Source organism: Arvicola amphibius, chromosome 7 (genome assembly GCF_903992535.2).
Source record: "Arvicola amphibius chromosome 7, mArvAmp1.2, whole genome shotgun sequence".
NCBI classification, from domain to species: domain Eukaryota; kingdom Metazoa; phylum Chordata; class Mammalia; order Rodentia; family Cricetidae; genus Arvicola; species Arvicola amphibius.
The window spans coordinates 99691622-99707054 of record NC_052053.1 but is presented as its reverse complement, the minus strand read 5'-3'; the positions used below and the strand labels follow the sequence as shown (position 1 = coordinate 99707054).

Here is a 15433-nt window from a genome sequence, read left to right as displayed (position 1 = left end):
TGTCGCCGGGTGCGGCCAGACCATGGCCAGCGCCAACTCTTCAGTCGAGATAGCGCCTGCGCCAGGTACTTGTGGGTGAAGAAACTTGGAGACCATGTGTCGAGTTCGCCTGTTCCACTGAGGTCTCCAATCTGGCGAGGAGCTCCGCTTCCCGGGAAACCACACACCTGCCACTCCTCGAGCCTTAGGCACCGTGGGGCGCGGCCAGGGAGAGAGGACACGCCCACGTTGGTGACTCAACAGGGGGCGAGTCCTAAACCCTGGAGAGAAGTGGTCCTCCAAGAAGGTGCGCCCGGGGTCTGGTTGGAGGCGTGTCCAATCGATGCTGACATCACAGGGCGGGGCGCTCTCCTTGTAAAGCTGTGAAGCTGGGGGCGGTGGAGCTCACTTGAGATCCTGAGTCGCGCGGAGCCACTTCTCCTATGGTGATCCCCTCCCTGCCAATCATGTTCCTGAGGAGCAGCGTCTCAAGCCTCCTCCGCGCGCAAGTGCATTGCGTTCTGACGAGATCTGTCCATTCTGTGGCTGTGATCGGAGCCCCTTTCTCTCAGGGACAGGTGAGAGCTGGGACCCGAGCTGACCAGTCAGGGAGCCCCGAGAGAGTGGCGTGGGACCGGGAGACGAGAATGAGGAGAAACGCCGAGAGAGGTGGTGGAGGTGGGGAAGCTCGCGGGTTCCCGTGGCTGGCACCGGAGTGCACTTGGTTGGAATTTTCCCTGACCCAGATTGAGATGAGGGACGGATGGAAGGCGAGGGGTGGAGGGCAGTGGGCATCGAGGGGACAATGGACATCGAGAGGGCAATGGGCATGGAGACAGTGGGCTTCTGCGGCCTTTTCAGGTCGACGGAGAGATCCGTATTTCCAGCTTGGGGTGGTAAAGAGGAGGAAAAGGGAGAGGAGAGGAAAGAAGAAGACTCCATAGAGGAGCTGGAGAGGGCAAAACCCGGTGTCGTTGGAAAATTGTCGGAGAGGTTAGAGACTGCGACCAGGGGAATAAGGAAAACTTGCCGAAAGAGCATTAACCAGGAAAGAAATCAATGCTGGCCTCGCCAGTTGCGGGAGAACCCGACGTGCTTTGTTTTGTCTTCAGTGAAAGAAACCTGCTGTCGCGGGAGAGCTCGCTCACTGGCTCACTGTTGGGAAAGCCCAGCCAACCACACACTCTCAGCCACCGGACGGTAGCCTCACTCGGTCCGGTCCCACCCTGGGACTCCTCTGGTCCAGCTCTCAATGAGAGACTCAGAAGGTTGATTTGCTTTCAAAAATGAAATTTTCCCTCTTCTCCATTAAGCACTTAATGAAATGGCCAGACCTCTACGGTGTAAGTTTTGATGCTGCGGCAGGTTTGCAGAGGAATCTGTTAGGAACTCAAGTGTAGCAAAACTGTCAAAGTGTTTCTGTCCCTTTGCTCAACCTTCCCTTATATCTGTGGAATTTTTGTGATTCACAGAAAAAGGAAGGAGTGGAATATGGTCCAGCTGCCATTAGAGAAGCTGGATTGCTGAAGAGGCTCTCCAAATTGGGTAAGTGCTTGGGTTTCCAGTGTTCAGGAATAGAAACAGACCTGTTTAGAATTGTATCTCTTATATCCTGGCCCTGTGGTATCAGCTTTGCGCCTGGTTGTAGTTTGCACCAACTGGGGGTATCCTTTGGATTCCTTCTGCAGATAAACATCCATCGGGGAGTCTTCAGGAAAAGTCTTGTAAATGGTGCACAGGGAGTGAGGCAGAAAAAAGTAGAACCCAGAACAGCCACCAGCAAATGGCAGGTGCAGCCTAGGATGCTAACTAGCTCCAGCTTTAACTGCACAGTTAGCCTTTTTCTGTAACACGGTAGCTTCCCTAACTCAGTCTTGAGAAGCTTCTGAGTCATCAGTCTCGCCTGCTGCCCTCTCCAAACCATTTCCTCTCTGAGGTTACCAGGCTTGTATTTATTGTAATCAGCACATAGATGGATTTTTCAAAACTACCTAATTATGAAATCACTTGGGTGACTTGTTAAAAGCAGTTCCTAAACTCCTCCATGGAAGAGTTCTCTGGTCTGAGGTGGGGGCTAGATAGATAGGTTGTGCATTTTTACAGGCCTTCTTGTAGTCGGATTTGCAAGTTTCTGTCTCATAAGTAAAGTAGTATTTAGGGTTTTAAGACGAGAAGAAAATCTAACCCAAATATAAATGCAATGTCTACGGTGATGGAGAACTATTAGCACCAACGTACCAAATTTCAATACCTGTGTGGTATCTAACACAAATATTTCTAGCTTGTCCTCCATTGTCATTAGGACCATTCACGTATCTTTTCTGGTGCCGTGAACACAGAATTCACGGTCAGTAGAGAGCTTTGGCCATGGGAATGCAGAATCATGGTGAACGACAGAATCTTTGTCTACTTTTACTCTGAAACAGTTGCCGATTGTGAGGCCATTCCCAGAGCCACTCATCTTCCCAAATCAGGAATACTGAGATCACCTAATGTGTCCCTTTTATGTGGGGCCATGATAGAGGACCAATGACAAATAAAAGTAAAGATCACCACCAAAGTCAAGTTGGCGGACCAGTGAATTGATTAGGATGGCTCACGGGAAGAGGAAGGATGAGGGGTGACTTACAGGAACACAAGGACTCAAAGGCAGCTGCATTATTGACAGCCCACCCTAGTTTGAGTGTATATCAAAATAACTGTAGTCTCTTGAGCATTTGCAAGTTAGCATGGGTCAAATTTTAAAGGGGAGAAAGCTTTTGGCAAGGTTGAGATTTGCGATGTCTTTGAATGGACTTGAGTAACTAGAATGTGAGTGATTGAGTGAAACAGAAAATAAGAAAAAAATAGCAAAAAAGGGAGATTTTTTGTTGTTGTTGTTTGAGACATGGTCTCTCTCTGCATCTCTGGCTGTCCTAGAGCTTGCTAAATAGATAAGGCTGGCTAAATAGATAACTCTTCAAGTTATCTATTGAAGAGACACACCTGCCGCTCCCTCCAGAGTGCTGGGATTAAAGGTGTGTGCCACCACGCCTGGCAGAAAAGCAGATTTGAGTGTAAAATAAACTCAGTTTGGAACATGATGTGTTTTCCAAAGGAGGCATGAGAACAAAGGTGAAGAAGCAAGCGTGGCTTTCTAGTTTGTTTGTTTCTTTTTTTTTCTATTTGGGGCAGAACTGCAAGAATGGAGGAGGGGTCCAGAGATGTCTCAGCAATGAAGAGCACTTGCTTTGGTAGAGGTTTGGTTACCAGCACCCACATGGCTGCTCACAGCTGTAATTGCAGAGGATCTGACGCCTTCTGATCTCCATGGGCACCAGGCATGCACAAGGGGCACTTACATATGAGAGACTAGGAGTTAGACAGACTCCGTGGTAGGCATGGAGAATTTCCAAGAGTTCTTTCTCACCCTCCTGACTTGAGACAAAAGCTCAGCAGCTTAAAACAAAAGCCTTGTAGGCTTTTTTCTCTCCCACCAGCAGGTCTCCTGCTGACTGACTGACTCAACAAGTTCAAAGCCAGGTCCAGGACATGTTATACAACAGGTGTGTTGCCTGCCAATCAGCCATCCTCTTTCTACAAACCAACTGGTTCTTCAGAGACTTAAAACTCCTAGCCCTCAGGAAGAGACTGGATTTTCCCATCTTTGTAAAGGATCTTTGTCTTTTTGTGTCTGTTATATCTGTCTCTTTCCTCACCCCCAATAAACACCTCTCTTCAACCGCTGATTCTGTCTCTTCCTGTTTGCTGTGTTTGAGTTTGTTCTGCTGTGCCCTGTTGCACCCAGATTTCGCCTGCCTCTTAATTCTTTATCTGGCAGAAAACAAACTCAATCAAGACCCTGGGCTGTATCACATACATACACACACAGGAAAAAACACACATAAAATGTGATTGGTCATCTGGGTCTGCCACAAATGAACAAATGTCGGAGACACTTACTTGTGCATTTTCAGATATGAGAGTTTCTCAGGAAGAGACCTAGGAAGGACCAGTCAAGGGATAGAGTGACCTAAAGAGAATGTTTTGGTGTGACAGCAAGTGGTGTGACAGGAAGTCCAGCAAAATAAAGGATCCCGGGGCATGAGCAGAAAAGTTTCAGTGGAGCCGTGGGAGGGAGGCCAACTGTCATACAACTCAGCTTGTACCTCCTGACAGTCCCTTAACCACTGAGAACAAATACAGATGCCCATGTCACCGGTATCTCTTCTCATACTTAGAATCTCTAATGTCTGAACAACTACCGCAGGGTCTCTAGCAGCCGTTCTCGCGTTAGTAAAAATGGATTTCTCATCTGTTATCGGAAAAAGTGGCAGGCAGATTCAAGAAGAAACAAGAAACGTCTTAGAAATGTGAACTCTTGTGATGAGGGACCAGAAAATTTCCCGGGCAGCTTCTTGAATTCTAGCACCGGTGGCTGCCTACCACTGTCTGGGTCTTTTATCCAGCAGCCTTCCTGGCTCGTGGCCTCGTCACTCTCAAAGCTGAGTCACAGCACAGCAATTACTATTTGTTGAGGCTTGCTGCCGCCTCTTAAGCGCGGACATTCCTTCTGCTGTAATGACAAAAGGGACCGATGTCCACGGTGATCAGAGCTTGGAGTAGACTCTGGAAAGTGGCAGGTGGAAGGACGTCCCTGTGCCGTGACAGAGCAGTGTCTCTCTGTCCCCGGGCTCTTCAGAGCCCACATTCCACCTTGTTTTCATTGCAGCTGGAACTGTGGCCCCGTCGACCTAGGTTCCTCCAAGGAAAGCATGCATAGCTAATTTCGATTTGAAATTCCAGAGGGACTGTGACCATATCTTCATTGGAACATTCTGTATTGTGGGTGTCATTAGTTTTTTTTAAAAAAAAATTTTTTTTTTAAGTTGGTGTCTTGCTATATAACCTTGGGTGACCTGGAACTCCAGGGTTGACCTCAAACTTACAGTAATCTTTCTGCCTTTGCCTCCCTAGTCCTAGGATGGTAGGTTTGTGTCACCGTGCCTGTTAAGTTCTTAACGATTCTCTTGAATGATTTCTGGGACCATCTCAGATATGTGAGTTGTTTTTCTGCTTAGGTGGGTTTCTGTTTGCAGCTTACACACCTTAACCAGCACACTGGTTCATAAGTACCAGCGAGAACAGATTGCTGCAAAACCCTTGATTGCCAATTTTTGAGCTTCTGCCCCCACTGACTTACACAATCCTTTCATGAGTTAATCCAGTGTGCTAGTTGGTTTCTGTGGTCTTTAATCTTGGACTGTATCTTAATTCTTTTGTATTTCAGCAACTTCCTGTACTGGTAGGCGCTTTGATTTCTGAACTGTTACATTCCTTAACATGACTCCTGTCTAAACAGCAGTCTAAAGTCTTGACTTGCTTACAGATATCAAGTTCTCAATAATCACCTGTCGTGACTTGATTTTTTTTTCATTCTGTTTTTAGTGCGATGGTTAAAGGACTATGTAGCCATCAAGACACATTGAACTTAATATGTGAATTAATATTAAGTATGCCTTAAATCTGTTTTGAAAAGTTTCTTTTTTACCTGTTCCTTCTTTATTTGATACCCACATCCCTGTTCTCTTTCTTTCAATAGCTCTCATTGTGTATCCCAGGCTGGCCTCAAGCTCACAATCCTCCTGCCTTAGCCTTCTGAGTCAGGATTTACAGGCAGGTGGCACTGTGTCCAGCTTAGGTTTATTTTCCTTAACAGTAGCTTTTGGGCACTAAAGCTATAATGAGCTGGGCATGGGGCAGCAGGTCTTTAATTCAGAGGCAGAGACGGGTGGATCTCTGAGTCTCAGGCCACTCTGGTCTAGGTCATGAGCCAAAGGGTTAGCCAGCCAGAGTCTGTCTCCAAACAAAACCAAACATATGATGAGCATATTAGTTTACTGATGTGTGTGCGGAGTTGCAATATCTTGTATTTGCATTAGAGCGCTGCTCAATTCTAGATGCTAGACCTACCCCTGGTGAACGAAACAAATTCCTGTTAACAACACTCTGATGAGGTGCAGCTGGAAATGTGTGTCGGTGGCCATGAGCACGTAACAGAGGGAGCAGAAGCCAGGGATGGGATAGCAAAGCCTGGAGATGGGAGAGCACTGCACGTTAGAGAGGAGGCTTGGCTGGAAGGGGCCTGGAGATGGGAGAGCTCTGCACGTTAGAGAGGAGGCTTGGCTGGAAGGGGCCTGGAGATGGGAGAGCTCTGCACGTTAGAGAGGAGGGTTGGCTGGAAGGGGGCTAAGTGAGGAGACCTGGGCAGAAGGAAAGGGGTCTGAGCAAATTTAGAAGAACAATGCTTCAGGCAGAGAGAACACAGCAAAGACCCTGAGGCAGATCTAGAATATTAATGGAACAGAACCCATTCCCAAGCCGAACCAAGAATTCTGTGTTCAAAGGGGTGGATCTTCTACTTTTGGGTTTTTAGCATCTCAAAGACAGTTCCCAGGAAACTGTTGTTATTTGATGATTCCAGTAGTTTCTTAGAATGCTCTGTTTATAAGGCTTTTCTCCCCTTGGCTGACATAAGCAGGAAAAAGAATAATCTTCTATAAATGGTGTCAGGACAACTGATACCCACATACCAAAAATAAATAACTTTTTAAAAAGAACTCTTACTCCATAACATTTATCAAAATTCCTTGTTAGCTCATGCTGGAGAGATGGCTCCGTGGTTAAAAGTGCTGGCTGTTCTTACAGCACCCATGTGCGTCTCCATATTGTAGTTCCAATTCCAGGATATGAAACACACTCTTCTGACATCCAAGGACACCAGGCATGCACATAGTTTACATGCATACATACATACATGCTGGCACTTACACATGCACATTAAATAAAAAGAAGCCTTTAAAGATTTTTTTTAAAAATTTGGCATCTAGCAAAGTTCTAAATTTAGTGTGAAGTTGTAAATCTGTAGGAGAAACCACAAGTGTGAATTTTTGTGAATTTGGGTCATGGCTATCTCAGCCAATAACCAGAATCACATGTAGGTCTGTTAGACGTCATCATAATCAAAACTGTGAGGCTTGATGATATTATGCTATGAATGAAGGCAGCTAGAAAAGGCCACTTAATGGCGCCTTCAGTGTGAAATATCTAGAGGGCAGATCTTTGGAGGAAACAGCTTAGTGGCTCCTGGGGGTTGAGGAAATAAGAAATGACTGAGAACGGGTTTAGGTTTGGGGGAAGAAGGGAACTGAAGCTGTCCTAGAATTAGAAAGTATTGCTATTTTTACAACCTGGTAAATATATTAAAAACCACTGAGTTGTAAATTCTAAGAATGAATCTCATGGGATATAAATTATATCTCTAACACACTATCCAGTCTGCTGTGACTGGAAAAGAGGTATGGGGCTCGAGCCCTGCATGTTTTCTTATATGCTGCTTGCTTTACAAAAACCGTAAGATTTTATTTTGCATAGATTTTACAAATCATATCTGTTGACGGATCTAGACCATAGGTTATCAATTTATCATTTCTGGTCTGGGGGGGGGGGAAGAAAAAGTTCTATGTTTAAAAAAGATGAAATTAATGTCTTTGGGATGCTGTTTGAATGACACTGGAATATCTTTGGGACAAAAACTGGTTGCTAGGTTGCATCTGTAGCAAACAGCAGATATCAGAATTTGCTCTCCCTGGAGGGGGTGGAGCAGCGTGTAGTCCCTCTTTTACATAAAAAGACAACCTGCCTTTGCAGGGAGAAGGAAATAAAAGCATAGCAGCTGTCAGAAAGTGACCAAGCGTCACTCAGTGTGGGACTGGGTAGGGATTGGAAGCTAAGTAAGCTGTTGACGGGAGCGTCTTTAAGAAGAAAGTGTTGGAGTCTGCTCTGTCACTAGCATCATTTGGTCTTCGGAAGATGAGATGCCAGAGAGCTGGCTCTGTAGTTCCTTTGGTGGTTGTTTCAGTCCATTTTGTGTTGCTTTGTAGAAATGTATTGGCTCTAGGTGTAGAGGCTGAAGGGTCCACAATTAAGTGTCTCCATCTAGTTGAGGCCTAAGTTTACTGTTTCCTAACATGGCAGAACACATCACATGGCAAAAGAGAAGAAGAATTGATGTATAGCCTCACTCTTGTATTGATGTGGTATGAGGAAGACTATGATCTACACAAACACACTTCCCATTTTCCTGCACAGGTGCATTAGGATTCAGTTTTCAGCACAGGATTTTTGAAGGGACACATTCAAAACCAAAGCAAGAATCGAGCATGAAACCAAACTGCTGCACTGCTTTGGATCTTCCTGGGCCACAGTGCCCTGGTGGGATGGGCTATCTGTCCTAGGGAAAGAGGAGCTGAGGCCCGGGTTGAGAAATACCATCTTTTCAGGCTTCCCTACTTTTCCATACCTTGAATGTTAGTATTCGTGAGCTATTTTTGTTTTGTTTTGTTTTTTTTGTTTGTTTGTTTTTTGTTTTTTTCGAGACAGGGTTTCTCTGTAGCTTTGGAGCCTGTCCTGGAGCTAGCTCTTGTGGACCAGGCTGGCCTCAAACTCACAGAGATCCGCCTGCCTCTGCCTCCCGAGTGCTGGGATTAAAGGCGTGCGCCACCACCGCCCAGCTGTTCATTTGTTTTATGTGTTTTGCCTGCATGTACATATGTGTGTATACCACATGAGTGCCTGGCACCCTCTGAGGCCAGAAGAGAGCACTGGATCCCCTGAAGCTAAACTTACAGACAGTGCTCAGAATCCAACTTGGGTCTTTAAGAGCAGCAAGTACTCTTAATTACTGAGCTGTTTTTCTAGCCCTTTAAAAACATTTTTAATTGTGTTTGTGCACAGTGTGCATGTAAAAGTCAGAGGACAACTTATACAGTCTAGCAGGCACAGGGTACATACCCGTAAACCCAGTCAGTATCCGGGGACTGAGGGAGAAGCCAGTTTGGTTAGAAAATTAAAAAAAATTAAAACACCTGGTCCTCAGCACCAATTTCAGCTGAAGATCCTATGGTTTCTTGCTCATATTTACCACAACAGCTCCTTATCTATAATCTTGAGCCCTTACCAACTCAGATGCAAACTCTTTTAAGTTCTCCTCGTCATCTCTCAAATTAGTTGTAATAAGAGCCAGTTTTTCCTCCGCTCTCATCAGAGTCTGCATCCGATCCCTATTGGGTAGCTAAGATTGCACAAGAGCCTGAGATAGCAGCAGATGAAAAAGGTTAATTTCACTTTCAAGAGAGGCCTGGAACTGGTTTGGTGGCTCTGTCTTCAGACCTCAGCTCGTGCTATTGGCAAGGCCGCAACTTGATGGTCGTATACTCATGTCTGGAAGCAGGACAGATGCATGAACAGAGGAAGGCACAAGGGCAGGGGGATCGTTTCCCTTTCTAAGAAGCCACGGCAGGGCATCTCTTTCCACACACTTGTTGGCTGGCACTGGTTATGTGGGCACATCCGGTTTCCAGGGAAATCTTCTCTGTGGATGGAAGGCCAGGTTTTGGCGCTCAGCCATCCCATTAAGCTCTATATTAGGGCTTAAACTCCTTGCACTTGTTACTCTGTTTCACCTGAGAAGTTTTTATGCAATCGTAGATACATAGCTATACAAATCAACCATTTTATGATAATCATACATTTTTTAAAAACAACCCCTTACTATGCAATTTTAACATTTATTAAAGACAACAGCAAACCATCTGCTAATGAGATGGATATGTCTAGTTTTATATTGCAGAATTGAATCTTGAGCCTGGTGTGCTGGCTCATGCCTATAACTAACCCTAGTGCTGAAGAGGCAAAGGCAAGAAGATCATTACAGTTAGAGGCCATCAAGAGATGGTGAGTTCCAGGCAAACTGAGTGCATCTTTAAAAAATAACCTTAGAATATTTGATTTTTGCAGGACATAGTTATTGTCAATGTTTTTTAAATTGATCAATATTTTTATTCCATATTCATCAGCTTTGAGAATGTTGCTTCACATTCTCAAATGTAATACAAAGTGGAAGAATTATGTTTAGAGTTATTTCAGAGCCCCAAATCCATACCTGAATTCATGTAATGAATTTGAAAAAAAAATTTAAATCAATTTTATGTATGAATGTTTTGCTTGCATATATGGATGTGTATCCTGTATGTGCTTGGTGCCTGAGGAGGTCTGAAGAGGGCATCGGATCCCCTAGAACTGGAGTTACCAACAGTTGTGAGCCACCCTGTGGGTGCTGGAAATCATGCCTATGTCCTTTGCAAGAGCAAGAAGTACTTTGTAACCTGTGAGCCATCTCTCCAGCCCCCATGTAATGATATTTTAAATGAAACTCAAGTCAGCAACTCAAACAGCAAGTGTATTTTTTTTGCCTTTAAATTGTTTCATTTATTTATTGTGTGTCTCTCTGTGTGAGGTGAGTCTTCTTGCCCAGGATGGTTTAACAAAATTTATGCAGACATATGATAAACAAGTTTTGGGAAGTCTTAGGTTACAACATCGGTTTCAAAGAAAACCTAAGAGGAAAGATGGCGAGAGAAACCACAAGATGCCTCACATAACCTGTGATCCCCAAGAACGGCCTGTCTTCCTTGTTACTATGTTAATCTTGTTACCATTTAAGCACAACTGGCAGAAGGGCTTAGAAACTCATTGTTCTTTGAGAGTGTCACTCTTCTAGGAAGTCTGGTGACAGAGGGCTGGGACCCTTGCCCCAGTGTATCTGGCTATAGCTTCAGACCATGAATCTTAAGTCATTATATTAAGTCCAAACAATTTTTCTTTTAAGTGTAGGGTCTCACTATGTAGCCCCAGCTGTCCTGGAATTGTTACATAGACCAGGTTGGCCTCAAACTAAAACTGGAACTCACAGACCTGCCTGCCTCTGTCTTCTGAGTGCTGGGACTGAAAGCATCCACCACCATGCCTGGCTCAAATACATGTTTATTAGTTAAAATAGGAACCATTGCAATCAACACATTTTTTTTTTTTTTTGCCACAGTGAAATAAGTTCATTCCTGCAACGTAAAAAAAATTCCTGCTCTGGGATTTGACAGAGTCCTGGGAAGCACTTTTGGCATCCTGCTGGCTGCGCTAAGGCTGGCTGTGCTAAGGGATGTTTGAAGAAGCCGTAGTCTGGTGGTAAGAGGTCAGGGGAACATGGTGGATGAGGTAGAACCACACTGCCCAGCTGGTTCAGCTTTTGAAGCATCGGCTTTGTGATGTGTAGGGAGGCATTGTTGCTGTGCAGGATCGGGCCCTTTCTGCTGACCAGTGTCTGCCATAGGCATTGCAGTTTGCGGTGTGCTCTCACAGGTTTGCAAGGGTCTTCTTCACGCCGTTTTTGGTTCCTGCTGTCCTGAACCTGGGGAGACCTGTCCTTAGACACAAAAGGGCAAGATCCTAGGTACCACAGAGCCACCAGCCAGGTCCCTGAATCACGACAGAGGAAAGTCTGCTGTTCACCTGGATGGTACACACACATGGCTATATTCGAGCTATATTTTTGAGTAGTTAGCTGCAGCAACTTTGCCTGTTCCAACTAATTCTATTTTAAAAATTATGTAATATGCATAAAAGCCTGTAAGAACACAGTTGTCAGGTTTGGGGAGTAACATGGGAGCCTGTACCATTAGATACTTGTTCATTTTTTACAAAGAATTTCTGTTGCCTATAAGGGAAGAGGAAAAATACACAGCAAGACAGCACTGGTACAAACTGTACTTGTAGAAGGCCCTTTCTTGGCTCTGGCAGCCATAGCCTCTACTCTTTACCTGGCACTCACACTGTGAAAATTAAAGAGCCGAGTTAGGGAGGTCATCAGATGGAGTAGGTCACTTAGGTGGGGCTTTTTAAGATATAAGCCCCTTCAGGGTCTGCTTCTTAGTTTTGTGGAAACACAAGGCAGAGCTCATCAAATTTTCATAGCCAGACTCGAGTTGACAGTGTAAATTATCAAAAATGCATGCAGCTATAATCCCAGAACTCAGGAGGCAGAGGCAGGAGGATCTCTGAGTTCGAGGCCAGCCTGGTCTACAAGAGCTAGTTCCAGGACAGGCTCTAGAAACTACATGGAAACCCTGTCTCGAAAAAACCAAAAAAAAAAAAAAATGCATGCAGCTGGGCATAATTAGATTGAGAAATCATCCTTCCGTATGCCCCGTCAGGAAGCCCTTGTGGGGTGTGAGGCACCCAGGTAGCAAGTGAGAAACAGGAAGGCCATTTGGTAAGAAGGGATTAGTAAATAGAGTGGATAATATCTCTGTACAATACTTTTATATGTATGTGTTTTGCCTGCATGCCTGGTGCCCAGAGACCAGAAGAGGGCATCAGATCCTCTAGAACTGGAGTTATAGGCAGTTGTGAGCTACCATGTGGGTGCTGGGAATTGAACTGGGTCTTCTGGAAGGGCGACCAGTGCAACTCTCCAGCCCTCCATGGTTGGTGATCTTAAGAGTCAACATTCAGTGTGTAAGTGAATCTGTTAACCTTCCTCCAGCCATTGCTTAGTGCCAGGGATCAAATCCAGGATCTCGTGCGTGCTAAACAGTTGCTCCACCCCAGAGTTACTCCCTAGCCCCAGAGCTGCGCTTTTAATGGCCAGAATCCTCTCATGAAGTGCAGTCTGTCTTCCCTGAAGTACAGCGGTAAGATTGCCAGGGTCTTTTAGGATCTCGGGCAGCTCTGCTGTGTTGAGTGCATGTGAGCAGAATACTGTTTTCTGTCCAGCTTCTAGCACTTTACACCCTGGTAGCCTTGGTTGGACTTGAGTGTTCGTTACTTATCTTATCCACTGGAACTTTAATATCCTTGTTTTTATTATTGGTCATATGAAGAGTTCTATGAGTTAAAAGGTTTGGCAAGTAGTTCTGAAAGTTAATATTAACATTATTATAACCTTTTGTATTAGTCAGGGTTCTCTAGAGAAACAACTTATAGAATGATTATATATGTGTGCATATACACACACACACACATATATATGCTCACTCATTTTATGTATATGTTTAGAAAAGGGATTTATTAGAATGGCTTACAGACTGTGGTCCAGCTAGTCCTACAAATGGCTGTTTACCAATGAAAGGTCCAAGAACTGAGTAGTTGTTCAGTTGATGAATCTGGAGGTTTCAGCTGGTCTTCAGTAGACACCAGAATTCCTAAGAAGTAGGCTCTAGGGGACTTAACTAGCGAGTGTGAGAGCAAGCCCGCAGAGAGGGAGAGTGCTTCTTCTTCCACGTCTGCAGAAGCTGCGGCCCAGATTAAAGGTGGCTCTTCTCACCTCGATCCTACTTCAAATGATTTAATAAGAAAGAAATCCTTCATAGTTGTGCTATTAGGATTTTAGTTAATTCCAGCTGTAGAGAAGTTGACACCCAAGAATAGTCAGCACACCTTTTATAGTGAACATTGTAGTTCATTATATATAATATTATAATATAATATATATAATAATAATATAATATAGAACATTACAGAACAGCAAGTATGTCCTCGTTTCTTAGAACACATTAAGAACCTCATGCTTGATGATGTTTAAGGAAGTCACTGGGACAAACAAGGAAGTCAAAACACTCTGGATAAAATAGGAATCACCTGAGATCTGTCTAGCTGAGCCAGAGAGATGGCTCAGTGGCTAAGGGCACTTTACTATCTCAGAGGACTGGAGTTCAGTTCCCAGCTTCCACATTGGCTTCACAGCCTCTTGTAACTCCAGCTCTAGGGGATTTTGCACCCTCCTCGGGCCTCAGAGTGTCTGTCTGTCTGTGTGCCGTATGTGTTAAGGTACCCCAGAGCTAGAGCTAGAGGAGGCTGCGAGCTGCCCAGTGTGGGTACTGGGGACAGAACTCCTGTTTCTGAAAGATCAGCAGTGATCTTAGACACCTCACCAATCACACAACAAACATGAAAAATATTTTTTTTTGGTCTGTGAATCCTCAAACCTATTTTTTTATTAATCTATTGTGTGTGGGGGGGGGGTGAGAGAGAGATAGAGAGAGAGAGAGAGAGAGAGAGAGAGAGAGAGAGAGCATACATGCTGTGGTACATGTGTAGAGGTCAGAGGACAACTTTTGGGACTTGATTCTCTCCACTCACCAAGTGTGTTCAGAATCAGAGGTCAGACTTGGGGGACAAGGTAATTTATGTGTATGTGTGCCCAAGTGTATGTATGTGCACCATGTATGAGCAGGAGCCAGAAGGTGTCAGATCACTTTGAACTGGAGTTATAAGTGGTTATAAGTCACCATGTGGGTGCTGGGAACTAAACACAGTTCTCTGTAAGAACTGCCAGTGCCCTTAACTGGTGAGCCATCTCTCCAGCAGCCCATACCCACAAGCCTTTTAAAACAACTGTTTTTTCTGTTAATTTTTTGTTGGTTCTTGAGCTTATGGGTTATTTTTTGTCAGTTTCACACAAGCTAGGGTTATCTAGGAAGTGGGGATGCCAATTAAAAATTGTCTCCATTAGATTGGCTTGTAGGCAACTCTTAGAGTATTGTTTGTTTGTTTGTTTGTTTGAGACCTCTCTCTGTAACCCTGGCTAGACTGGAACTCCCAATGAAATCCAGGTTGGCTTGGAATTCAGACATCTACCAGCCTCTGCATCCTGAATGTTGGGGAAAAAAGGAATGTGCCACCGTGCATTTTTGATTGTTTTTTTTTTTTTTTTTTTTGGTTTTTCGAGACAGGGTTTCTCTGTGGCTTTGGAGCCTGTTCTGGAACTAGCTCTTGTAGACCAGGCTGGCCTTGAACTCACAGAGATCTGCTTGCCTCTGCCTCCCTAGTGCTGGGATTAAAGGCGTATGCCACCACCGCCTGGCTGGGGCATTTTCTTGAATGATTTTCTTGAATTCATTTTCTTGATGAATTGATGTGGAAGGGCCTGTGCGTGGTGCCTCCTCTGGACAGGTGGTCTTGGGTTGTATATGAGCAAGTCACTGAGAGCAAGCTAGCAAGCAGCATCCCTCTCTGGTCTCTGCTTTAGTTCCTGTCTCCAGGTTCCAGCATTGAGTTCCTACTCTGATGTCCCTCAGTGATGGAGAGTGACCTGAGATGTGCATGCCCAATAGACTCTTTCCTCCCCAGGTTGACTTTGGTAATGGTGTTCATCACAACAACAGACAAATTAGAACAATTCTCAGTGTCTTCAGCCTGCTGTTAGTGATCTACTCACCTGGGGTTCCCTTCCTTTAGTTGACCAGATCTCCGTTGGGGCCTTTCATAATTATTTCTTAACAGTGAAAAAGGTTCATAAAAATTTTTTAGCCAAGTTATGTCTTTTGTGAAAGATTGAAATTTTCCATTTTGCTTCCAACATCCATTTTTGTTGATGATTAAGGTTAGCCTTAATGTCCCAGGTCATTGCTGACCTGATGATTTTATGTTTCGAGTTAATGTTTCTCAGTTTTACATTCTCTCCAAGTCTTCTTTTAGAATGAGCTGGGCTCAAGAGGAAAGCTCCTAAACCCGCCCAGTTTCAATTCATGATGAATCTGCACTAGTCATACTCCAATTCTTTAACCAACCTCTGCAAATA

At 44.6% G+C, this 15433-nt stretch overlaps 1 protein-coding gene across 1 annotated transcript in view; it reads left to right on the top strand.

The window, feature by feature from the left end:
* The first annotated feature begins 375 nt into the window (after positions 1 to 375).
* Arg2 (arginase 2) overlaps positions 376 to 15433 on the top strand; it is a 24404-nt gene continuing 9346 nt past the window's right edge. Inside the window, exons 1-2 of the mRNA XM_038336979.1 lie at positions 376 to 557; positions 1452 to 1524. Coding sequence (XP_038192907.1) covers positions 423 to 557; positions 1452 to 1524 — 208 coding nt within the window. The 5' untranslated portion in view covers positions 376 to 422. The remainder of the gene's footprint in view (positions 558 to 1451; positions 1525 to 15433) is intronic.